General features: G+C 33.3%; 2 protein-coding genes, 1 long non-coding RNA gene and 1 pseudogene across 4 annotated transcripts; 2 read left to right on the forward strand and 2 right to left on the reverse strand.

The window, feature by feature from the left end:
- Positions 1-2055: 2055 nt before the first annotated feature.
- LOC133667966 (G-type lectin S-receptor-like serine/threonine-protein kinase At1g34300) lies at positions 2056-5122 on the reverse strand. Its single transcript, XM_062087685.1, has one exon. The coding sequence runs from the start codon at positions 4867-4869 to the stop codon at positions 2347-2349; it is 2523 nt and encodes an 840-aa protein (XP_061943669.1). The 5' UTR covers positions 4870-5122; the 3' UTR covers positions 2056-2346.
- A 7368-nt stretch (positions 5123-12490) lies between these two features.
- Positions 12491-15376, forward strand: LOC133668327 (G-type lectin S-receptor-like serine/threonine-protein kinase At1g34300; annotated as a pseudogene).
- A 6952-nt stretch (positions 15377-22328) lies between these two features.
- Positions 22329-25692, forward strand: LOC133667929 (protein DETOXIFICATION 54-like). The gene is made up of 3 exons (XM_062087639.1): positions 22329-23070; positions 23159-24034; positions 24861-25692. The coding sequence occupies exons 1-3, from the start codon at positions 23017-23019 to the stop codon at positions 25434-25436; spliced, it is 1506 nt and encodes a 501-aa protein (XP_061943623.1). The 5' UTR covers positions 22329-23016; the 3' UTR covers positions 25437-25692.
- LOC133667930 (uncharacterized) lies at positions 25621-26984 on the reverse strand. Of its 2 annotated transcripts, none has more exons than XR_009833594.1 (3): positions 26352-26984; positions 25980-26059; positions 25621-25749 (listed from the first exon to the last, which is right to left on the reverse strand). It is a non-coding gene; the product is annotated as an uncharacterized LOC133667930 (long non-coding RNA). The 2 variants fall into 2 exon arrangements; XR_009833593.1 differs by having other exon boundaries at positions 25980-26101.
- Positions 26985-27508: the final 524 nt, after the last annotated feature.

Below are 27508 nucleotides of genomic sequence, written 5' to 3' on the forward strand. Positions count from 1 at the left end.
TTTGTGAAAAACATTCAATATATATTTTAAATTAAAGTTTATTATACAAGCTTTCTATTTATTTAGAAATGAAGGATTTACAAAAACTCTATGTCAAGAAATTGTGATTCAAAGTATTTAATTAAAAACTTTTTTTCTCATATTTTCTTTTTTTCAAAGATGGACCTGTATGTTTAATTCTTTTAATAGATGTTGCAATTTTATTGTTATAATTTAAATATATTTTTATATAAATAATTCATATATTATAACCAAGTGAATTATATTATTTGAAGAAATTGTATATGAGACAAAGAAAAAGAATAAAAAATTATATACTTGACATAAAAAAAAGGATGAGAAGCTTTTAGGTAAATATTATAATTTTAAGATTGATTGATTGAATATGATTATTAGTGTATTTGTTTTTGTATTTGTAGTTAAGATTGAAGTTGAATATAACTTAATTACCCATAAAAAAACTAGTTTTATATATATATATATATATATATATATATATATATATATATATATATATATATAAATCTCATACACAAACCTTAATTTTAACTATAAAAACAAATAAACTCTGTATAATTAAATGCGGTATTATAATATGGTAGAGTTAGATTTATGGTTACTTGATACATGGCCCATAAATCAAAGGGTTTGAGATTTTGGTTGGAAAGAATTAAATTATTAATATTAATTGTGTGAAGTTGACCCAACCAACCTAATAATTATGCGGGTCCAAAAACAATAAAGATGACTTGTAAAAGTATAATTTAAATAAAAAAATTTAAAGATGATATCTTTTTTTATATATATTGAGACAATAATATATTAGATTAACTCAGGTTGACCTTTCTAATTTATGACATTAATTATAAGACCCTGATAACTTTATATAAAGTAAATCAAAACAAGTTATGAAGGTAAATTCTCAATCAATCAATGATGAAATTAAAAAAAAACAATTAAAATATAAAGGATAAAAAAACTACTCTAATTAACCTGTCAACGCCACGGCCTGAGTCATGAGACAATGATAACCCTATAAAAAAATAAATCAAAATAAATTATGAAGTCCAGTCCCGAATTAATCCAAAGTTAAAGGATGAAATTTAAAAAAATCAATTAAAAAAAATAAAAAAAAAAGTAATCTGAGTCAACATGAGTTAACATGCTAAACCTATGACTCGGGTAATGAGACTATGACAACCTTATAGAAAATAAATAAAAAAACAACTCGAGTCAACATGCGAAACCCGTGACTTAGGTCATGAGACTAAAATAATCTAATAAAAAGTAAATCGAAACAAATTATGAATCTCAATTCTTAATCAATCAATTGTTAAAAGATAAAATTAGAAAAAACAATAAAAAAACAATTTAAAAAAAACAATAAAAAAATAAAGTCAATTCGGGTAACTTGCCAAACCCTTGACTTAGATTATAAGATCAAAATGAATTTATAGAAAACAAACTAAAATAAATCATAAAACTTAACTCTTAATCAATCCAATAATAAGGGTGAATTTGAAAAAATATATATAAAAAAAACTTGAATCAACTAGATTAACCTACCAAACTAGCAACACGAGTCTTGAAACTAAAATAACCACACAGAAAACAAACCGTAAAAATCTTGAAACCTAATCTTCAATAAGTAAAATGTTAAAGAATAAAATAAAAAGGAAAGTATAGATTTAAAATAAAAAGAAAAGAAAAAAACACTAATATAATTAATAGTGTTTTGTGACGTGGTGCACAATAAATAAACCACACAAATTAAAAATAAATGAAAAAAACATTAATATAATTAATTGTGTTTTGTGAGGTGATGCACAATAAATACATCATCTCTTTTAGTTTTTGTTAATAAAACAAAATAATTTAACAATATAACATAAAGAACATTAAGAATGTACAATTTTTGCTTTTTATTCTATTATATGAATAATTGTCAATATAGAGAGCAATCCCTTTTCACTATTAAATTATTTTCTTCATGTAAAAAAGTTTCCATAAGGAATATGAAAAAATAGATTATATTTATGATCTAAAATGTAAAAATTTACTCGATAAAAATACTTGAAGATTTTAATAATCGAAGCAACACGAGAGTTTACAACTAGTAGCTCTTCGATGAATTTACTGCAATATTGCATTCTGTGTGCTCTTTCTTCCTAGAAAGACAAACTCGTCACTGAGCTCCAATCTTCGTCTTTTTATAGCAGCAATGAGATCATATAAACATATGATTTGTTGTCCAAACTCAAACTACAGATACAATTTCTTAAATTTCAATGCTTGCTTAGTTACAAGTTGGCTGACCAAAAATTGGACTGGTATAAACCATGAATGCTAACGAGATTTAGTTTGAAATGATCCTAAAAATGATGAAGATTGCTTCTCCATAATCCTCTCTGAGATGAAAGGCGATATGCCTGCAGTTTGAAGTGATGAAGATGAAGAGGGAGGTGGAGCCGAGGCTTCATAAGTAGAGTGAGCACCATCTTTACTGCTCAAACTCATACTTGTTCCACTACTAGACCCTTCTGTCAAGGCCTTGGGTGCTGGTGGCATTGCAATCTCTATAATTCCCTCAAGCATCTGCACTACTTTTCCCATTGTTGGCCTTTGAGAAGGATGCTCCTGAAAGCACCAAAAGCTAACCTGAACAGCCCTCAGCACTTGTTCCATGTCCACACCCTGATCAGCAAGTCTTTTGTCAACAATTGCCGCCACATTACCCTTCTCAAACTCCCCATAAGCCCACTCTGAGAACTTCTTTTCATTGATTTCTGCTGAGACCTCAAAGTTCCTTCTCCCACTCACTATCTCCAGCAAAACCATCCCGTAACTGTAAACATCAGATTTTGATGTTATTGGGAGGTTTGCTAGCCATTCTGGTGCCAAATACCCTCTAGTGCCTCTAATGCTTGTCAAGGACCGGTATCTTTGGTCCTTCGTGCTGATAAGCTTTGCAAGGCCAAAATCAGATACCTTGGCATTGAAATTTTCATCCAACAGAATGTTTTCTGGCTTGATATCACAATGAACAATGCAATCTCGACATTCCTCGTGAAGATATGTGATTCCTCTTGCAGTCCCAAGAGCAATGTTGAACCTGTTCTTCCAATTCAACAATTTCTCTGACTGATCTTCTGTCCTAAACAGGAAATGATCTAAGGACCCATTTTTCATGAACTCGTATACTAAAAGCCTGTGACGCCCTTCGGAGCAAAATCCAATCAATCTGACCAAATTCAAATGGTGAGTACTGCTTATAGTTGCAACTTCCATCCGAAACTGTTTCTCGCCTTGTTCAATTCCCTCAAGTTGCTTCACTGCAACCACTGTTCTGTTAGCTAGAACTCCTCTATAAACAGCTCCAAACCCTCCTGCTCCAAGCTTATCCTTGAACCTCTTTGTCCAGCGATGCAGATCCTTATATGAAAATTGAACAGGAGCACCAGAGGCATATTCAAGAAGTGTATACTGAGCCCACACACCTCCAAATTTGGGACTAGTTTTACAACAAAACCACCAAAATGAACCCGCTAAAGCGGCCATAACCAAAATAGTGACCACAACCACAAAACCGACAACCCAAACCCGCAATTTCCAGCACTTTTTGTCCCCTCCACTCTGCTGCAAAGGCGAAGGATTTGGCTGTACTGGTCCACAAACCTTTACATAAGATGTACTAAGAAGCACAGGACCCTGATATCCACTAACAAAATCAGGTGAGTTTTTCAAGTAACACCATACATTTGTATCTGAGAAAGAAGTGGAAGCAAAGCAAGAAGTACTTGATAAACAATTCACTCTACAAGCTGTTATCCCAATAGAAACAATTTGCTGAGCCTGGAAAGTAAAAAATTTGGTCTGCTTCAACTCCAGCATTGTTACATTCCCCACACAATCCTCAACCTCCACTTTTCTCTTACACCCCTTTCTCCTATCATTCACATCTACTGCCTCAAAATTCAGAGATGGGCATTTACAGATCGGACTCGAACTTGATTCGTTATAACTACAGATCCCCATGTTTCCACAGTATCCATAAACCTGACACTGATCCGCTAAAAGAGCCCATGTCATAGTTGTAGTTCCACCACTATACATTCTCAAATTCCCATCACTAAACCTCAAAAATCTCATTACATCAGCCCCTTCTCCATAATCATTGCCAAAAGCAACATTCTCAGATCTCCTCAAACTAGCATCTGAAAGAGTTAGGATCCCATTTGGCTGCAATCGCAAGGTTGGAGAAGTCACGTTCAAAGCAGAAAGAGAGCTCAAGCCTTGATTCCAGTACACAACACTGTCATTCCATGTCAAAGTAATATTTCCACTGCTTAGAAGACGGAAAGAGTAAACCCCAGATCGTAAAGTTTGGTTTACTGTTAAGTTCTGTGAAGGGACAAGAGTGTCGGTTGGGTTTTCAAAACTGGACCATACAGCAAAAGAGTTGGCTGCCAGTACTAGACTTCCCGTGTCATCAAGGGAAGCAGAAGTTACACCAAGTTTGGCAGTGTTGGAGGTCCACACGGTGGCACCTGAACCGTTGACGAGGCGGAGATTGCCGTTGCGGAGGAACTGGAATACTCCACCGCTGTCAACAACAGCTGCAGAAGCAGTGCCACTAACAACACTGTAGGTTGTCCAGATGGCATCTCCCGCAGCGTAGGAGATGGAAACAGTGTAGGAAGTGGGACCCACTTGAGTAAAGCCCAGAAAGAAAGTGTTGTTCGGAGATGACCAGGTTCGGCTTGTGTTAGAGGCATAAAGAGAGGAGCCTGGTGGTATGGTTGCTGTTGACGTAGTAGTGACGAAGAGGAGGAGAGGAAGGAGTAGGAGAAGAGAGTGAAGGAGGTTCATTTTTTCTTCTTCTTTTTTTGACTGAGTGGTCTGCTGGTTTCTTGATGTCGAGAAGATTTTAAAGTTAGTGCCTTTTCTCAGTATATTTATTTGTTCATGTTCACTAGTGGCATTCAACTGTTTTTTTCTCCATTGGATTTGACTTTTGTGCTTGAAGATGGGCTTCTTTTCATTGTTTAGTCAATGGTTAATCAACTCAGGTCTGGAAAATCTAGATGTGCTCGCTCCACATAAAGTTAAAGAAGAAGAAGAAGTGAAAACCAAGGGATTCTGGTTTATAACCTTGAGAAAATTCATGGCGTTAAAAAGTTGTGAAGGAGAATTAGAATGAAGTCCCTTTCACGCGGATAAACCAGTGAAAGAGAATTGAAATGATCTCTCCGCCGTTGAAGCTTATTTATGAGTTCACATGTATTCTATACAATACCTTTTTGTACATTTTCTTCTTTTTCCAGTAAACCCAAGCATCGAATACCGTGGATTGAAACCAAGGGCGGGTACAGAAACTAAAAAACTGATTAAATTAAGAAAATTTAAAAAATAATAATTTAAAAAAATTAAATTATATAAAAAAACTGGTTAAACTGATTAGAATTTTAAAAAAATCTACCGGTTCAGTTTTATAAGCCTGAAACTAAAAAAATCAAACTCAAACCAGAAAAATCAAGCCAAACCAGAAAAAAACCGAGTTAAATCGAAAAAACCGAGCCAAACCGGAACTGGTCGGTTTGAACCGGTTTTTGTTCAGTTTCGGTTTTTTTTTAAAATCAGTTTAGTTACTTTTTTTATAAAAATCAAACCAAACCAAAAATTATCACCCCTAATTGAAACAATACTACTATTTTTCCATTCTCAATTCTTTTTTTAATTTTGCTTTTATAAACCAAATTAATGATCAATTTCTTATAATTTATTGTTGCAAGGAATAATTAAGAAAAACAGAATTAAAGTATCAAACACGGGCAAATAATAGCGTGTTCAGACTAGAATTTGTGCAAAAAAGTTCATTTCATTCCTTATTTTTTAATCTTCTTATATGATAGTTCTATAATTTTTTGAACTTCTATTTTTGTTTAAAACTTTATTTTACTCATTTTCAATCTTTGATTTGAGAGCGAAGAGAAAAAATCACATAAAAATAGAGAAAATCATCACATTGTGATCACAAAAAAAATTATTTTTAGTATCAAAAGGTTTTATATGACGAGAAGAATTTTATTAAGATGTTTTTTTTTTTTTTTATATTACCAAAAAAGGGAGATCGGACTTAAGAGAAGATTTTATTTTTGGTTTAATTTTATGTTTTTAGATGAATTTTAGGGTGTTTTGAATTAATTTATTGGTTTATTGACATTATAAGAATTTTTTATGTGTTATTAATTGAAAATTAGTTGAAAAATGATGTTTAGGGTAAAAAAAACCCTAACCTGGTTTTTCAACCACCTCTCTGGTGGTTGGAAGCCAAACAACAGACAATGCTTTGTTTTGTTACGTCGCCTATCTTTTTTTAAAAAAAAAACTAACAACATGTCGTTTCTTTTCTTTGATGAGCCAGCCATGTTAGGCCAGCAGGCCTAGGCACCTAGCCTTTTTTAACTTAATTTTTTTTTAATTTATATTAATTAAATATATATATGAGATACCTGAACTATATGTATTCAATTTTAATTTGAATTAATTGACATAGATAAATTGAATTTGCTTTTATTTGGTTTTTGAATAAGATCACTACAATATTTTTCTAATATTAGTAGGTGTTTTTTTATGCACCCCCTGTGCATGATATTTTTTAAAAAAATTATTCGATCATTTTTCTACGCGTGTCTATTTTTATTATCATTTAATTAGATAAAAATTGGTTAAAAAAATTATCAAACACAACAGAGTTCATCAATTATATTGCGAGATTATCTTTTTTATTTACAATTATCTTTTTTTATTTTAAAAAATGCATTGGTAGCACATATATATTTATTTTTTTCGTGTTATTTGTTTTTTCAGCCTGCAACGAAACATGATCCAACTAGCTAGTATTAAACTAGAGATGATGCAATAGCATTACACATCTATTAAACTATGTGAGAGGTAAACACCAATAAGAGAATATTCATAACAAAACACCACACCACATTATCATTTTATGTCAAAGAAATGTTGCTAGAACAGTGGATGTTTAAAAAGAATACTTATATAATTTTTCATGACTCTAGTATTTCCTATACTTATAGTAAAAATACACATTAAATCTAACCATGCTATTATTATTTATGCATGTATAGAATACAAACTTAATTTTCTCCAAAACCTCATTTATAAGATTTTAAATTGTTAATCGCTAAAATAGTGAAGAATATTAGAAAGCAAACAAAATAAAAATAAAATATATGTGAAATTTTTAAATTTAATTACCTATAATTGCTTAAAGTTAAATTGGAATTTGTTTAGAATTGTATTAATGATTACAGTTTAAAGTGTTTTTTATTTAGAAATGTATCAAAATAATATTTTTTTTATTTTTAAAAAATTATTTTTAATATCAGCACATCAAAATAATCAAAAAAATATAAAAAATTCTTTTTAAAAAAATTTAAAGTGAAAATTAAAATGTGATTGAAAATGTTGGTTTTTAAACTGAAAGCCATTGCATAGGCATGAATGACATTAATCAGTAATCACAGTCCTTGTACGTGACCAACAACAAGATTTCTGTCAGAATAGGTATTTTATTTATTTATTCAAAATACAGGCTCGTGCATTAATTAAAAACAAAATACACAGCTGTCAGAGGATCGATAGGAACGTTTGGGAACGCGGCAGCGGCCGCGTTCCCAAAAAATTTGAAAATTTTTTATTTTTTTGTTTTGTTAAAATTTAATATGGTTTGTACGTTTTGGATCGTTTTGATGTGCTGATGTTAAAAATAATTTTTAAAAAATGAAAAAACATCGTTGGCATGCATTTTGGCACGAAAAGTTATTTAAAAAGCACCCGCAACCACACTGCCAAACACGCTCTATGATGATGAACGCCCCCCTCCCTGAGACACACGAAAAGTCCACACCTTGTTTCTTCAACAGGAAGAACAGATCGATGTTGCTTCTCGTCGTGAAAGAAGCAGTGGGTACCATGCTATGCAGCTGAGCCACTCTCAACGGTCACGACAGGCTATATAGACCAGTGCTAGGCATTCTTCCATAAGAGACACTGAAATTCTGAGGCAACACCTTAAATGCAGCCATTGCGATGGTCACTTAGTTGATCAGTGTTTCTACTTGCATTTTTTTCCCAGGTGGTCACAAATTGCATGGGAAGAATGTGAAGGCAAAGGGAAAGAAATCAGCTGCATACAATACACAAGCTAGCACACCACAGCCATCCAAAAGAACCAGCCACAGAACAGGCCACGTTTACAGTTGATTGCACACTCCTGTCAATTTGTACAACAGACATTACCCTCTGAAACATGCTGGATTGTGGACAGTGCTGCGACTGATCATATCACCAACACACAATGAGATCACCCATCGTGATTATGTGGCCTTGCCTAACAGTGACCAAGCTGAAATAGTGTTCACTGGTTCTACCAAACTTACATCAGATTTGATTCTCGATGAGCTCTCTGCATGTCTCAAAGTTTCGAGCAAATTTGTTGTCAGTTAGCAAACTTACTCAGGCACTAGAATTCAATTGGCACAGAACCAGCTGGAATTACAATACACACACCATCCATTCAGGTAGTCACCGCCAATTGACGAATTGAAAAACACCTAAGGATGCCATTTTTGACCACTATAAGTCGCTGGACAGGCAACTTAATGTGATGGGGTGGCTTACATACTGGCGCACGCGTCCTTGCTGAACAACTGACGCCCACTATTGTTTACGTCGCAGCGTGTCAGGACCCATGTATTTTCAGCAATATATCATTCTTTTATTTCCTAAATCATATATAGACAGCATAGACACAAAACATAATAACCCAAGAAGCACTGTGCTAAGCATAAATTCATACCTATTAATTTGTAGTGAAATCCCAGTAGCTACAGCTAGCATGGTATATTTTCAAACAGGACAACATGGAAGTCATTTTGTGGCTAGGACGGTGGAGAGTCAATGAAGGAGTGGACTCTTAAAAAAGTTCAATAAAGTACTTATATTTTTTAACAATGCAACTTAGCCCCAAAAGCTGGGACACAAACAAGGGCAAGCATGCTTCCATGGCACGTATGTGGGGGGAGAGCACTGTTATTCACGGCAACATGTGCAGCACTGACTGGGTTAATTGAGCCACAGTTTTGTATCCATCTGCTAAATCTGAGGCATCTTCTCAAGTCAACCGGCGGTCCTCTCCCTGTTTTCTCTAACTCTGCCTGAATCTTCAAAACAGACCCTGTAGATGTTTTTTTTTTTTAATTTTAATATTTCTTTTTTTCTATGATGTATTATTATGTAATATTACTAGATTAGATTTTTGTTTTATTAACATGGATCAGGATAGCTTATGCGTATCTCAATTAATTTAGGAGTTTTGAAGTTAACAACTATATAAATTTCTAGTGATTATCATATTAGTAATTATAGGACTTGAATATAAAATTATTAAAAAATAAAATTTTTAGTTATAAATTTTTATTATTTATTATTGGATCATTTATTTTATTTTTTTGATTTAATGGGTCATGTTTTTTTTCTACTGTTCGTCTATTACTTTATTTATTTATTAATAATATAACTTTCCCCTGTCAGGAAAGCATTGACTGGCTCAGTTGTACTGTGGGTACTGGTATCGGTGGAGCTGTGATCATGCATTTTCTTAATAGAAATAATATTTCAAACGATGAGTCTACACAGAAGATGCAGAATGGGACCGCAAAGAGTCAGGAGTAAGAAAAAGCTTGAGTCCGTTTGGCTCTACACTGCGACTGTGTTTTATTTAAAATACAATTATAAATATTTGATTAAATAAAAATATAGCATATTATTTATTGGATTATACTTTTTTTTGCATTGGAAATGTAGTATCTACAAAGCTTTTGTAAGAATTCCTTACTTTTTACTTTTTTCACTGTTCACATTAATTGCATTGTTCACCGAACAGTGCAATTAACATGAACAGTGCAAAGTGATGCACTGTTCATGTTAAAAAAATAGTGAACAGTGCAATTCTCTTGCACACTTGCACTGTTCACTTGCATTGTATGGATTTTCTTTTTATTTTTTAGTGTGTTAATTTTTTTTAAAAAAACTAGTTTAAAGTAAATTTTATATATAATAATATTTTATTTAATTTTATTACACGTTAAAAAATTATAGAAACTGTAGTTCTTGTCAGATAAATTTTATATGTAATGGAATTGTAGATAGTTTAATAGAGTAATAAATTTTTTTATATATAAAGTATGATTTATTTCATGATGTTACCGCAATAGTTAAATCCACAATATTTAAATTAAAAACCATCAATATTAATTTATATTTTTTAAAATTATTTTATAACCTCAATTTCAAAAATATTTTTAACCAAACATATTAAACTATTTTTTCTTTAACCTCAATTTCAACTATAGTTTTAACCAAACATCTATTTTTTCAAATCAATCACAACTAAAACTATTTTTTATAAAATAATTTTTTTAAAATCACAACCATAATAGTTATATCAGTACCGAACACACTTAATGAACTCTGTTGCTTTTAACAAATTCTGTGTTAAGGATAATATGTTGCCTTGACAATTTCTGTGTTTAGGATACTCTGTCGTGGTTTTAATATGTTGGAGCGTTATGGAAGCGACCCACGTATTAAAGCATGACGTTGTCCAAGATATTCGAGAAACAATTAAGATGCAACTCTATTTATAAAATTGTGTCCGTTGATTTGCTTTGATTAAATGATTGTTTGTTTTCATATTTTAAAAATATTTTTTAAAAAAATATTTTTTTTATTTTTTTAAATTAATATTTTTAAATTATTTTGATGTGCTAATATCAAAAATAAATTTAAAAAATAAAAAAATTAATTTGATATATTTTTAAATAAAAAATACTTTAAAAAATAACTGTTATTATCACTCACTTTCTTTCCTTTGCCATGCTCTACAACATGTAAAATTGATTGAAATATGGTGTTTTTGGTTAAAAAAAATAGATAAAATCTCAAGGAAGGTTTTCTGAAATCTAAATTAATTAATTTTTTAACAGTTTGAAGCAACTTGATTTACATACATGGTAATGTAAAATTATTATTTTATTTTAGGGTACCATGCATGACCTATCTATTTATTTATGATCTTAGGATATAATTGCCAAGAAGCTCTTGAGTGAGTAGGACCATTACGTATTTGTGTCATGTTGTTATGCGAAGGTAATGCACTCAGCATATTCAATTTTGTATTTAATATATTTTTGTTTAAAAATATATTAAAATAATATATATTTTTTATTTTTTAAATTTTATTTTTAATTCAAAACAATTTAAAAATACAAGACCGACCTTCCCGCCGTGCCGGGGTTGGAAAATTCATTTTCCAAACATGTACTTCTAAGTTTTACCGAGAAGTTGGAAAATCTATTTTTCATTTTCCAAACATGTAATTTACAATGTTTGGAACACGATGTAAACTATATATATATATTTTTATTTATTTGTATGAAATTAATTTTTTTATATTTTTAAATTATTTTAAAGTGTTAATATTAAAAATAATTTTTAAAAAATAAAAAAATATTATTTTAATATATTTTTAAATAAAAAATATTTTAAAAAACAATAATAACCACGTCTACTCTCAAATTTTACCCACTACACACGTTAGAAGTTGGAAAGTCCATTTTCGAAACACGGGGTCCACACGCTGGAGCTCAGAAGTTTCCAAACATGTACCTCTCAGTCCTCCACCCCACACACACGTTAGAAGCTTCCAAACATGTACTTCTAAGTTATACCCATCATCTAAAATAAAAATCGTTAATTATAACTTATTTTCTTATAACTTAGTTTATTGAAGTAAATTGGTTAAATTGGTAAATTGATCATCTCCAATTCATTTTTTTTAAATACCTTCTTTACTGAATTAAATTTCTTCATTTTATTTATTTCTCTTTTCCTTTCTCAAAATAAAATATTTACAAGATGACAAGGTTATAATCCAAATTAAAAATATAAAAATTAAATTAATATTTGATATTACAGTCTAATTATATTTTTTAAATTTTTATTAATTTTTTATTTATTAATTTTTTCATGTTTTTAAATTATTTTAATATAATAATATTAATAAATAAATAAAAATATTATTTTAATACATTTTAAAAAAACACTGTAAAAAATAACTCAGGGTCGTATATTTACTAAATACATAATCTCTGAAAGAACAAGAACCAATTAGCTTAGTATGTTAAATTATAAAATAAGTTATAAAAACACACACTTCAAAGTCAAACTGACTCGGTCGGTCACAGCCGGCTTCAAAACAAGAAAGAGACCAGATAAACCAGTGAGCAACTTTTCAGCAATCAAAATTTCAGACAATGATATGCCAATTAGCCAGAGCCAACAAAGACATAAACAAAGTCAAAAGTCAAAAGTCTTCTCCTTTAACCCTCTCTTTGTATACACGGCACTCAAATGATCAAATCTTCAGAACAGTAAACAAAGACATAAACACAAGAAAATGAAACCTCAAAATCTTCTCTTTTCTCTGTTTCTCTTCTTCACTGTCACAACAGCACAAACAACAATCCAACCAGGCACCACCCTTTCAGCTGCAAACCCAGACCAAACATGGTCGTCACCGAACAACACTTTCTACGTAGGATTTTCCCAAGTGGGCTCCTCTTCTTCTTACACCTTAACCATCAACTACAACGGTGGTGTCCCAATTTGGACAGCAGGTAATGCTACCACCACAGTTGACTCAAAGGGGTCCTTTCAATTCCTGTCATATGGCAACCTCCGCCTCCTCAACGGGTCTGGCGCCGTTGTTTGGGATTCTAACACTGCTAGACTTGGTGTCACCACTGCTTCCCTTGATGATTTTGGTAATTTAGTGTTAAAGAATGGAACATGATCAACTGTTTGGTCTTCATTTGATAACCCAACCGATACGATAGTACCTAATCAGACTTTTAGTGTGAATCAAGTTTTAAGATCTGAGTCTTATTATTTTAGGTTTCTTAGTAACGGAAATCTCACTTTGAGATGGAATGATACTATATTGTATTGGAATCAATGGTTGAACTCTTCTCTTGATGTTAATTTGACTTCACCTACTTTGGGGTTGCAACGAACGGGGGTTTTGACAATTTTTGATGTTGCTTTTCCAAGTGGGTCGTATACTGTGGCATCTAGTAATGATTATGATGAAGGGGGCACAAGGTTGAGGTTTTTGAGGTTAGGAAAAGATGGGAACTTTAGGATGTATAGCACTGATATAGGTACCGGAACTATAACTATGGTATGGTCTGCTTTGACTGATCAATGTGAGGTTTTTGGTTATTGTGGGAATATGGGGATTTGTAGGTATAACGAGTCGAGTTCGAGTCCGAATTGTGGCTGTCCATCTGAGAATTTTGAGCCTGTTGATGTGAATGACAGTAGACAAGGGTGTAAAAGAAAAGTTGAGATTGAGAGTTGCGTGGGGAATGCTACTATGTTGGTGTTAGATAATGCGAAATTCTTGACATATCAGCCTGAGACATTAACTCAGGTTTTCTCTAATGGGATATCAGCTTGTAGGCTGATTTGTCTTTCTCAAAGTTCTTGTATTGCTTCGACGTCTTTGTCAGATGGAACTGGCATGTGTTACCTGAAAAATCAAGGTTTTATTAGTGGATATCAGAATCCAGCGCTTCCCAGTACTTCATATGTGAAAATTTATGGGCCAGCACGACCAAACCCTCCACCTGGTGTGCAGATTGCAGGGAAGAGCAAAAGTTCGAGATTGCGTGTTTGGGTTGTTCTTGTTGTTATTGTGATTACCCTTTTGGGTTTGATTGCTGTGGAGGGTGGTCTGTGGTGGTGGTGTTGTAGAAACAGTCCCAAGTTTGGCAGTTTGTCAGCTCAGTATGCCCTACTGGAGTATGCATCCGGTGCTCCAGTGCAGTTCTCATATAAGGAGCTGCAGCGTTCGACAAAAGAGTTTAAAGAGAACCTTGGAGCAGGAGGGTTTGGAGCTGTTTATAAAGGGGTTCTAGCTAATAGGACAGTTGTTGCAGTGAAGCAACTTGAGGGAATTGAACAGGGTGAGAAACAGTTCATGATGGAGGTTGCAACTATTAGTAGCACTCACCATTTGAATTTGGTCAGATTGATTGGTTTTTGCTCTGAGGGTCGTCATAGGCTTCTGGTTTACGAGTTCATGAAAAATGGGTCTCTTGATAATTTCCTTTTCATTACAGAAGAGCAGCCAGGAAGATTGTTAAATTGGGAGCAGAGGTTTAACACTGCCCTTGGAACTGCAAGAGGAATCACATATCTTCACGAGGAATGTCGAGACTGCATTGTCCACTGTGACATAAAGCCAGAAAACATTCTCTTGGATGAGAACTACAATGCCAAGGTTTCTGATTTTGGTCTTGCAAAGCTCACAAGTCCCAGGGATCACAGATATAGGACACTAACAAGTGTTAGAGGGACAAGAGGATACTTGGCACCTGAGTGGCTTGCAAACCTTCCAATCACCTCCAAATCCGATATCTACGGTTACGGGATGGTTTTGTTGGAGATAGTGAGTGGCAGAAGGAATTTTGAGGTCTCAGCAGAAACCGACCGAAAAAAGTTCTCTGCCTGGGCTTATGAAGAGTTTGAGAAGAGTAATGTAACTGCAATTTTGGACCAAAGGCTTACAGACCAAGATGTGGATATGCAGCAAGTGACAAGGGCAATTCAAGTGAGCTTTTGGTGCATCCAGGACCAACCATCTCAGAGGCCTAAGATGGTAAAAGTGGTGCAGATGCTGGAGGGAATTTCTGAGATTGAGAACCCACCGGCACCAAAGGCTATGACAGAAGGTTCTATTCCTGGAACCAGCATATTGAGCAGCAGAAATGTGAGTGCTCTATCAACTTTTGCACCTTCAGCTCCCACTCCCTCATCTTCCTCATCATGCCAGACTCTAGGAGTTTCACCATTAGCTTCTGGGAGAAATATCGAGAGGGCATCTTCGTCGCTGCTGCCTTCAGACCCAAACTGAAGCCAATCACACCATACATACCATTTGCCTACAATACCGAGGAACTCGAAGGAAGTAAACATTTGTGATGAGATACTACATTATATTGACATGACAAAAAAATCATGTTGAAATTATTTCCAACTATATTGCTATACATTAGATGTATCCCATTCAATGATTGAAAATAGATATCAGACACAAATGATCTGTACAAGGATTTGCTAGTTTTATAATGTCCCAAGACTTGTTGTGGATACTAAAAAATCCATGCACGCCAAGTTATTCTTATAATAACTAATTTAATGCATTGTTCTGAGGTTGTCTCTTGCCAAATTGCAACAAAGCAACCCTCCAATGGAGTTAAAAATTGCGAAAGGAAGATTGCAACTGCTATTGTTCAACAATCCATCCCCTACAGAAGCATAATTTTAAGTCGAAGGAACTGAATATTGTATTCATGCTTTCACATTTTCCTATCCTTCCTGCCGTGACTGGAAAACTATTGGCTTCACCCTGGGCTGTAAATAGAGCTGGGAATAGAAACGGTCCACGATATCTATACGCCCCGGCCCAGGCTCAAATACATCAACAAAAGCTAATTGTTCTTTGGAAATAGACACGCATGCCCATTAGATATTAAAATAAACTAATTGCTGTTTGAATCAAAATTTATAAAATTGGAAAATATTGGTAGTAATGTTTTTTATTGTTTTTAAAATACACAAAATAACAAGTTTACGCTTGGAATAAAAAAAATTAAACAATGCATCTGTTTATTCTCAATTCCTAGTACAATTACTATATAGCAGAGATACCAAGGGAACTGTTGCTTTAGGGTTTTTAGACTTTTAGTGGTGGGATAAATTATTCAGGATTACGTACTGCTATGGAAAGTTATGAAAGAAAAAGATTATATCTGTTCACATTATTGAATTTTACTATATATGAATATCATCATGAAACAATTTTATCCCAAGTAAAAGGAACTAGACAGAAGCAGCAAAAATCTAATTACTTGCCCGAACTTTCTATGAGATTCTTAATATATTGCATGAATTGTAATTCATTTCAAGATTTTATCAATGCGTTTCATATTTGCTTAGAGCTCGCTCCAAAAAATCTAGCAATCCCTCCTTCTCACGTCAGTAAGAAGAGAGAATTAGGGAGTTTTGTTCTTAATCAATGTTCCATGAATTCCTGTTGTACTGCTGCCATCAAAATCATTTCAATAAGAAGGAAAAGCATTATTGCCCGCCAAACTACTTTGAACTTGATGTGGAGCAATGCACTTGGTTTCAAGGCAGTCATGCTTATGAGCTTGAGATCATCTGTGAAGGGCTTTGCCATTGATCTTAACTACCATCATTGTCAGGTCATGCCCTTGAAAATGAAAGGCATTAATATTGTGCTTCTGCAATTAATTTGGCTCTATGCCATTGGCTTAAGCTCTCATTGAAGAAATTAAAACTATGAAAGAGTTGTGCCATGTGCTTCACACAGGAGTGAAGCACTGGACATAAAGCTTTCGTTATGAAAAAGCTGTTCGTTTTGCTCATTTCCATGATAATGATGCCTTGATGCTTGCACGCGGTGCAAATTATTTGGATGACATAGCTAGGCACTTACTAGCTCTGAACTTGCTAGCTCTGGTGCCTATAAAATACTAGTAGTTTGCCACTGAGGCTAGGTAAGCCATAACAGTTAAATAAAATAATTCCAACTTTATGTTCTGAGGATCATAATCTTTTTTTTTTTTTTTTGAGAATTTTGGACTCTGATAGACTGACTAGCTCCAACGGGAAAGGGAGAGGTTTTAGTTCTTTGGGTAAAAAGGATTACGTAGTTCCCAAGAAAAGAAATACAGATATATAATGATGTTAACCTAAATCTTGAAAATGAATTTGGTTATCAAACAAATATTGGATAATTAATAGCACTACATGAAGATTGAAAGCATGTATTTATTTGATGTACAACGAAAGAAAGAAAGAAATTTCAAACCCTAAGATTGTAATCTTAAACTGTAGAAAAAAACTTTGTTTTATTATATTTTAAAATTTCATAATTTCTAAAACTATTCTGAAACTAACTTACAAATTGAGATGAACAAACTAAATATATATATTATGACTAATTAAGGGTGCAAATGAATTAAAAAAAAAAAACAAATGAAAATGGACAGAAGCCCAATTAATTTTGCAAAAGTAGATATTTGATAAAGTTGGAACACATTTTGATCACCAATTAAGTTCTTGAGGGACCAAAAGTAATAATCAAATCGCTTTTATATCGAAGAGATATAGTTTAACCCAACATGATCTGTCTTCTTTTTTATATCTTATATAATTTTTTGAAAGTGATCTGAAATGAATTAATATTAAGAAATTAAATTAAAAAAAATGTGTATATAACAGCCTTTAAGAAAATGACCTATGATACAAAGTTAGACCGGTTGTGTTTGTTTTTTCTGTTTTATTTATTTTTTAAAGTGTTTTTAAAATTATTTTTCATCTAAAAAAGTATTAAATTGATGTTTTATGTGTTTTTTTAATGGTTTTAATGTGATGATATTAAAAATAAAAAAAGATTGAAAAAAAATATTATTTTAATATATTTTCGATTGAAAAAAAATATTATTTTAATATATTTTCAATTGAAAAGCACTTTTACAAAAATAATTTACACCACATTACCAAATATACACGTGGACATGTTTTGTTTTTATATTTTAAAATTGTTTTTGAAAAAAATATATTTTTTCTTTACTTGAAATTAATATTTTTTTAGTGTTTCAGATCATTTTAATGTTTTAGTATTAAAAATTATTTTTTTAAAATAAAAAAATATATTATTTTAATATATTTAGGAGTAAAAAAGCAACTCTTATTCCATATCGCCAAACCCATGTAAAGATCCAGACGTTTCGATTGCGTTAGAGTTCCCAAAAGTTTGGGAACACTAATGAAACCACAGATTTAATGCTTTCAGTTAGTTTGGGAACACAAGTTCAACCACAACTGCGCCTGCATTCCCAGACGGCACTAAAACAAAAGGAACGTATCGTCGAAGAAGTGAGGACGACATCATGAAGTGAGCAAAAGTCAGGCATGATGAAATTCCCAGCATCCAAACAAAATCATTACTTAAAGTTCCTGCATTTATTCATTACCTTTTAATTGGTTTTTCTTACCCTTTTTTTTTTTTAATGGAAGGTTTTCTCTATACTTTTGTTAAGAACCTCTACATATATATATATATATATATATATATATATATATATATATATATATATATATATATATATATATATATATATAGTACATGCATGCTTCTAAAACACGACAAAATCACATTGCATCAAGCTACATCAAGATCAAAATACGATATAAGAAGCACTATATGGCCTAACATAGCAGTAAGATCTTCCTCTTAATTATATGCTGGATCCAATCACACTCCTGCGTAGTGCCAAAAGAGAATAGTTAGCTTAGCAGCCTATATATGCTAAACCCACCACAAACTATATGCACGAGCTTTACAAGGCAACAGGAACATAAGGCATCTTTTCCAACGAGAGAGTACCATTCTTGCCTGGAATGGTTGTTTTTCCTGAATATGAAACTTCAAATGTTATCTTCAAAACAAGAATTCTGCCGAGGATATATATATATATATATATATACACACACACACACACACACACACAGACACACACAGCACCACTGTAATGGAAAACACATGCAGACATGGCTAGCTAGCTAGGTCCTAGCTCTCTCTATATTTATATCTAATTGCACTATAATATTAATATTTATCGAGCAGATTATGATATTTTTGTTACTGTGAGATCTCGACAATGAGGATAAAGTTTGTCCCTTTGGTTCTTTTCACGCACTAATATTTTGTAATCTTTGTCTCTTTGGTTCTTTTCATGCACTAATCTTTTGATCTGCTTTATCTTTCATAATAAGATGCCCCTTTTGGATTGTTTTGCACAAGTTCCATTCCACCTAACTAGCCACCATGACCTTTCCAAAAAGAAATATATATGATTACAAACTTTTTGAAATGATCTTGATATAATTATTATAAATTCAAAACAGTACAAATAATTATTCCATCTTTTAACCCACTAACTCGAAGCCTGTATTGGGTCAAATTCCCTTTAAAATCTTTACCGGTTATACCTGAACAAGATTCAATTCTTTATTTTTAGGATAATATTATTTTATATAAATAATAAAAAGTACTTAATTTGTGTTAAAAAATTATATAAATTATATTATAAAATTTTATCTAACAACTTAAATTACTAGATTGAATTAATTTTTAGAATGATATAGAATTTTATTTACGATATAATCATCACTTGATAAAAATATTTTATTTTCATATTTTATTTCTATATATATCCGTACACTTAAATTGAAGTTGGCTATTACGTGGGTATAACACATTGATGCTTTTGTTTGTCTCTCTTTATAAGGTTGAAACTTTTCTTTTGAAAACTCCATATTAGAGAATCCATTGATGTCGTCTTTCTTTGTTGTTCTTCTTCTTCATGCCGGTCTCCATACGCTTAACTAAATATAGAACCATTGAAATTATATGACACCAATACATTAAAAGAATATGTTCTTTGTTCTTTGTTCTTCTTCTTCTTCATGCCGGTCTCCATACGCTTAGCTAAATATAGAACCATTGAGATTATATGACACCAATACATTAAAAGAATATGTTCTTTGTTCTTCTTCTTCTTCATGCCGGTCTCCATACGCTTAGCTAAATATAGAACCATTGAGATTATATGACACCAATACATTAAAAGAATATGTTCTTTGTTCTTCTTCTTCTTCATGCCGGTCTCCATACGCTTAGCTAAATATAGAACCATTGAGATTATATGACACCAATACATTAAAAGAATATGTTCTTTGTTCTTCTTCTTCTTCATGTCGGTCTCCATACACTTAATTAAATATAGAACCATTGAGATTATATGACATCAATACATTAAAAGAATATGTTCTTTGTTCTTTGTTCTTTGTTCTTCTTCTTCTTCATGCCGGTCTCTGTATGCTTAGCTAAATATAGAACCATTGAGATCATATGACACCAATACATTAATTAAAAGAATATGATCTTTGTTCTTCATTCTTTGTTTTTTGTTCTTCTTCTTCTTCATGTGGGTCTCCATATGCTTAGCTAAATATATATAGAACTATTGAGATCATATGACACCAATACATTTAAAGAATATGATCTTTACTTGTGTATTACTGTCCATTTGCTGATTTTTTAAAGAATAGTGTATTTTTTTATTTTATCTTTTTTTTTATCTGAAATTACAATTTAATTTAAACTATAGAAATAAAAAAGAAATCAAACACAAACTACATCCATAAACAGTTAAAGAATCAATGTACAGACAACAATTTGGTACAGATCCAAATTTGAGTCACACACCATGTTACGATTTTATTATAAGCTATATATAAAGGAAGCTTTTTAAATTAAATACGATTTTAATTCATTTACACATCAATAAAGCTTCAAATTCCTGTTCCCTTAATTTATTTTCTTAGAAACAGTAAAATATATGGCTTTCAAGGGTCCTTGCAATTTGTCATCATTTTGGAAATCGATCTGTCTCTCCACCCAAAATTTGTTGTAGCTAGCAGATAGATTCCAGATTAAAAGTAAATATTATTGAAAAGTTTTAAATCATTATGGGCCATATCTTTAAGAATCTATTTTTTGCTCATAAATCAAACCTTTTTCATAAAAGTTATTGCTTATTTACTTGTACTCCTTTCTATATTTTATCACCTTTAATCATTTTTATATGATTTTTCCTTGTCGATTGGGAGGTTCCTCCCTCCTGGAAAATCCATGATTTATCATAATTTAATTTTTTAAAAAAATAAAACTGATTTACATGGAGAATTTACTTTGTCCCAGAAACATATCACTATTAACTATAATAGTATAATTATTATTTTATCATTATAATAAAAAAAATCAATAAAGAATTATTTTTTATCTTTCAAATACTTACTATAAATAGAAGAATTTTTTTTAAAAGGTTGATTAGGGATAATTCAATATTTTTATTTTTTATATACCTATTATAGAGATTATATTATCCGTACAGGCAATATTTATTAAAAGGAAATAATTTGATCTTTTTTACATTTTAAAAACATCGTGTAAAAACTATATTATTTTTAAAAGAAAAATTTGTCAAGCCTGCATAGTGTTTTTGTATTTTTAAATTAATTTTTTAATTATTAACAATTTAATTTAGGAATGATTTGGTGTTTTAAAAAATATAAATATAAATTATTAAAAAAAATTGCTCGCGTGTTCTAGACATGACTTGGTCTTTCTTCTATTTTTCTTCTTCTTCTTCTTCTTCTTCTTCTTCTTGGTATGCCTCTTCTCTTTTCTTATTTCTTTCTAGACTTAACCTGTTAGGCTGTAGCCTAATCATTGGTATCAATTTTCAAACAATATTTATATTTTCTTTGACTTCCTTCCATAAATAAAAGGATTGTATGATCCATAATAAAACTTAGAAATGCAATTTGTTTTTCACAAGAAATTAAAATTGTAAAAGAAATTAGATATCCTTTCTTTTACTTTCTTTCATTTTCATCCATCTATACAAACAATTATTAAAAAAAAATCCAACAAACAAATTATAAAACCCAATGAAATATTTTTCTTACTTTTCTTAATCTCATACTACTTTATAAGAATCCTTCTCATCACCACCTTACATCAATTAATTAATTATTATCTTTAACAAAATAAAGTATAATATCCATATGATTTACTTACCTTTGAAGTTGATTTAATAGCTAGTCAACTAATTCCCAACAAGAATGAGTGTCTTCAAATATTCTCAATTTGATTGGATTTTTCTTCTCTAATCACATAATAACATGTTTATAAGTGTGATTATAATTGCTTTTCAAAGTACTTTTAACTAAAAAAATGTATCAAAATAATATCTTTTTATTTTTAACAAATTATATTTGATATTAACATATTAAAATGATCTAAAAACACCAAAATAATATTAATTTGAAGTAAATAAAAAAATAAAAAAATAATTTAAATTTCTTTAAAAACACTTTTAAAATACAAAAATAAACAAATTAATTTACAACCTCTCCAAATTAAATTCGGATACAACTAAAATATTCAATTAAGTCCTTGAAAGTTGCCCAAAACCGACCACGTCCACTCTCCCTCCCTCTCTCAAGTCTCTCCCTTCACCTTTCTCTCTTTATTCTTTAGAGATTTTCTTTTTCAGCAGTAAGTCTTTTAGAAAAACCCTCCCTCCCTGTCTCTCTATGATGCTGACCTGTTCTTTCCTTTACTTCTCCTTTTCTCTCTGCTGATCTTGCCGCCATTAGCAACTCCTACTCTTTAGTCTTTTCTTGTCCTTCTACGGTATAAATACTGCCGCTATACACATAGAAGGAAGGGATACACGCCAAGAAAATATTGTTGCAATGTTATAAAGCAAAGCAAAAGTTGTTTTTGTGCTTGTTTTCTTTGACTCTTGAAGACACACAAACATACGCATATATGCCTGTGCCTGTCAACCATCTGTCTGTTACTGCTGATCACCTATTTAATGCCTCTATTCATCTTCTACTTCATGCTTCAACCCTTTGTATTTTCTTCTATTAAGAGGCAGAGTAAAGTGGATTTGTTTACAACCTTTGATTTCTTCTTCATTTCGTGGTCTGATCAATCAAGAAAATAGAAACTTGGTTTTCCATTCCATTCCACTTTCAAAGAAAATCTTGTGCTTATTTCATACAGTTTAAGTTTAGTTTCTTGATATAGTATTGAAAGTTGATTAAGAAAAGAAGCAGCTTGAGTTTATCTTTTTGGTTTGGTCTCAAGTTGAAATCTTTGCTTCTAGTTTACATGCTATTTTAGAAATAACAACAACAATGGCAGAGAAAGACCCAGATTTCTATTCTCACAAACTTCCCTCTGCTTCTCAGGTGATTAACTCACTCTCTCTCTCTCTCGCTTTGCTACATATTCTTGTTAATATTGATATTGGTATAAATGTTTTCTTGGGTTTAACAGGTTTTTGAAGAGCTAAAGGAGTTATGGGGCATGGCTTTGCCAATAACAGCTGCGCACTTAATGGCTTTCTTTAGAGCAGTGGTCTCAGTTATGTTCTTGGGCAGGCTAGGCAGTCTAGAACTAGCTGGTGGTGCACTTTCCATTGGGTTTACAAACATAACTGGTTACTCTGTCCTCGTGGGTTTAGCTTCTGGACTAGAGCCAGTCTGTAGCCAAGCTTATGGCAGCAAGAATTGGGACCTCCTTTCACTCTCTCTTCAACGCATGATCGTGATACTCGGCATTGCAATCATACCCATAAGTCTTTTGTGGCTTAATCTTGAATCAATCATGAATTTTATGGGCCAAGATCCTAATATTACTGCAATGGCAGCAACGTACTGTATGTACTCTCTCCCAGACCTCTTAACGAACACTTTATTACAGCCCTTGAGGGTTTTCTTAAGGTCACAGCGGGTGACAAAACCCATTATGTATTGCTCCTTATTGGCCGTTATTTTCCACGTGCCATTGAACTATGCTCTTGTTGTGGTGATGGGATGGGGGGTCCCAGGGGTGGCATTGGCATCAGTTGTGACTAACATGAACATGGTGGTGCTGATGGTGGGGTATGTGTGGTGGGTTAGTGGACGATGGGAGATGAGATGGAGGGTTGAGATTGGAGGGGTGTGTGGTGGGGTGGGACCGCTTTTGAAGGTGGCAGTCCCTAGCTGCTTAGGGATTTGCTTGGAGTGGTGGTGGTATGAGATAGTGACTGTCTTGGCAGGGTACTTGCCGAATCCCACACTGGCGGTGGCCGCCACTGGGATTCTCATCCAGACCACAAGCATGATGTATACCGTCCCCATGGCACTTGCTGGCTGTGTCTCTGCTCGGGTAGGTCCAAGAACTCACTTCCTCTTCACATAATAATCTAGGATTGTTACACATGTACATATATTCATGTGCTCATGCGTCGAAGGCTCACTGTAACTTAGATTCTTGCTATATAGAGTCTGTAACCATGTTAATTTCTCTATGATGTTACACTTCAAGAAGTCAAACATGGCACCCTTTTTCTAGCCCAAGCTACATCTTTTAGTGTGTGACCAAGTTCTTAGGGCAGTTGTGAGAGTGATTGCTTCCTGTTAAAACATAATTCTGGCCTAGGAAGAGAGAATCCACAGAATGAGAGCTGCATTCATTGGCCTGGTGTGCAGACCAGACCAGAACAAAATGTGCAGACCAGAACTTAGATTCACAGGTTGCTTTGGTCTAAAGTTTGTTATCTGAATAGTCTGATGAGATACGTACTAACTCTTCTGATATGGCTTTGGATAATTTGTGTTGATTGGCGAGGATTTTCTTTTGTGCAAGATGAAAAGCAAGTGAAAAGACCGGCATCAAACAAATTCATGAAAAAAAGGCTTAAGCTTCTAAGCATTCTATTGATTTGTTAGGTGATTGCATCGTTTTAGAGGACCCATCTTAGATCACACACGTTGTGTGATTGGACATAATTACAACACGACAAGAAAGCTTCTGTTTACTTCTCTCTCAAAGCTCAAATTCCATGTAGGAGTGTGGCGATCTTGCATGACCAGCAAAAGTGAACCAAGCGGCCTCTCTCCCTACAATATCATTTGTTTTTTTCTTTTTAATCCTCTTCCTTGTCCTGGTTAAAGCTCACAAATATCTACATACATCTATTGGTATAGTGCAGGTAGGGAACGAACTTGGAGCTGGTAAGCCATACAAAGCCAAGTTGGCAGCCATGGTTGCATTGGGTTGTGCCTTTGTGATCGGCATTCTCAATGTGACATGGACAGTATTCCTTAGAGAGCGATGGGCTGGTCTGTTCACTACGGATGTTCTTGTTAAAGGTCTTGTAGCAGCTGTTTTACCAATAATAGGGCTCTGTGAGCTTGGTAACTGCCCTCAAACAACTGGCTGTGGCATCCTACGGGCCACAGCACGGCCCGCCGTCGGAGCTCGTATAAATTTAGGCTCATTCTACTTTGTGGGCACCCCAGTAGCAGTAGGCCTGGCCTTTGGGCTAAACATTGGGTTTTCTGGGCTGTGGTTCGGGCTCCTCTCAGCCCAGATAGCTTGTGCGTTGTCTATTCTCTATGTTGTCATGGTCCGTACAGACTGGGAACATGAGGCTTTCAAGGCGAAGGAGCTAACTAGCATGGAAATGAGCGCATGCAATGGCGTTGGTCACAAAGAACATGAGCGAGACGAAGAGAGTAAAGGGTTGTTAATGAATGGTGATGGTGACATGGTAGATCATGTTTGAATGACAGAACGTGTAATGTGATAGATGGTGCTGAGCTTTATGAGATTTCTTTTCGTTGTTTCGCTGCTTTTTGGGGAGGATCTGACGCATCCTTGGAGTTTTGTGCTGCCTTTCTTTGTTGTTTTGCTGGGGTTGTACTGGAGAGCCTATTCGTGAAGGTTGCCATGGAGCTCTTTTGTGTCAAGAAAGAATGTCACTCGCCATGTAAAAGCACTGTTACTTTAAAGAGGAATGACCTCCACCATGCTTCTTGAAAGCTGCATTGTTTTTGTTGTGTTGCTCCTTCTCTGATTGCTTGATTTGCTCTTGGACCCTACAAATAGCCAAGGAACAATCCACTAATCAACAACATTTTAAGATTAAACAGATGAATTAACCAAAAATAAAAAAGAATCAAGGGGGGTGCATTGGAGCAGTGTGAAAGCTTTCTGATGATATTAAAAAACAATTGGAGCTTAAAAGAGAGTTGATAGAGGAATTCCCACATGATCGATTGCAGGACTTGTAGCCAGAAAAGAACAAAAAACCAAAAACAAGACGAACCTGAATCAGACGAGAGTGGCACAGAAGGATAGATGAGGCACCAGACAACGTTCCACCTTATTGGCCTAACCCCCCAACTCCTTGGCACCAGAAAGAAAATGTTTGAATATAAGATTTTTTTTCTGGAAAGGAAGATTTAAACATCAATTGAGTTACAATGTTGAGTTTAATTTTCAAATCGAGTATGGAAATTCTTGCACACTCAGCTCTCGCATTTTATATTTGACGACTTAGATAATCATTATAGGCCATATCTAGTTTATGATAATTCTCTTATGAATTAAATTGATATAATTAAAAATATAATTATGAATTTAGAAATTATGTTATTACACAAGTATAATTTGAGTAATTTTCTCTTACAATCACTACCTTTTCTTCCTCCTTCGAACAGATGACTTAATCATTTTTTCCCAAAGAATCTTGGTCCAAACTGTTTTAAATTTGCTTGGTGATCATCACAGCAAACACATACACTGCAAACACATCTCCATCACTGATCAAATCGCAGACCTCTTCACTAAACCATGAGTCCAGCATCCAGCCCAGCAAACAAGACAGCATTATTTATGGCAAGATGTTGGATTCTAACGAAATCCCAGGAGCAACAAATCCTGCTCAGCTCAGCAACCGACAACAGCACGTAGTTTATAGAGAGACGTTGGAGCCTGTAAAATCCCAGAAGCAACAGACAAAATTTCAGCAACAACAAACTTTCCTCAGAATATCAGCAAGCAACAGGACAACGTAATATGTGGAGAGACGTTGGAGGATTATGAAATTTCAGGAACAAAGAATTTTGTCTTAGATTGTGATTCAACATGAAGAAAAAGGGAAAGTGCTGGGACACATGAGAGCAAATCATGGATGCAAATTGCTGCAGACTCCTGTAAGCCAGGAACACAACTATCTCTAACTGTAGTGGGAGAATGATCATAATTAAATGCGTAGAAACCGAGGTGGAGAGAAAAAAAAGAAGGGAAAGAGAGAAAGAATAAATGCCTATTGACGCCAAACCAAAGTTCATAACTCCACACGTGTTGCCGTGGAAGATAAGGGCGACCGAGACAAATCCAACTATACTGAGAAGGCATGACATTGACCACTGAAAGCCTCTGGATGTGCCGCTCAAAAGCAACGGATCATCTGATACTTGCTATGCACGCGTCTATCGTTTTTTTTTAATATTTTATATTTATTAAAATATAAAAATTTCCCCAATATATGAATTACAAAAAAAATCAGCATGGAAAGACAAAATAATCCCTAGACAGCAATTTTTTATTTTTTATTTTTTAAAGGTATGGCTATAATTTGACCGTGCTAATCATAATGAAAAGGTGAAAATAACCATGGACAGCAACTTTATATGTTATGTTATGTATTTTACAGTGCAGTACAGCTGCGGCAAACACAGAAATCCAGGTGCCCGTAAATTGTCTACTATATATGGCAGCAGAAGGTCCTTCCTTGCAGCAGCAAAAGTAGTGGATGGGGATGATCACTGTGTTCGTCTGAGGCCATCTTTT

The sequence above is a fragment of the Populus nigra genome, chromosome 11 (assembly GCF_951802175.1).
Source record: "Populus nigra chromosome 11, ddPopNigr1.1, whole genome shotgun sequence".
NCBI classification, from domain to species: Eukaryota; Viridiplantae; Streptophyta; class Magnoliopsida; order Malpighiales; family Salicaceae; genus Populus; species Populus nigra.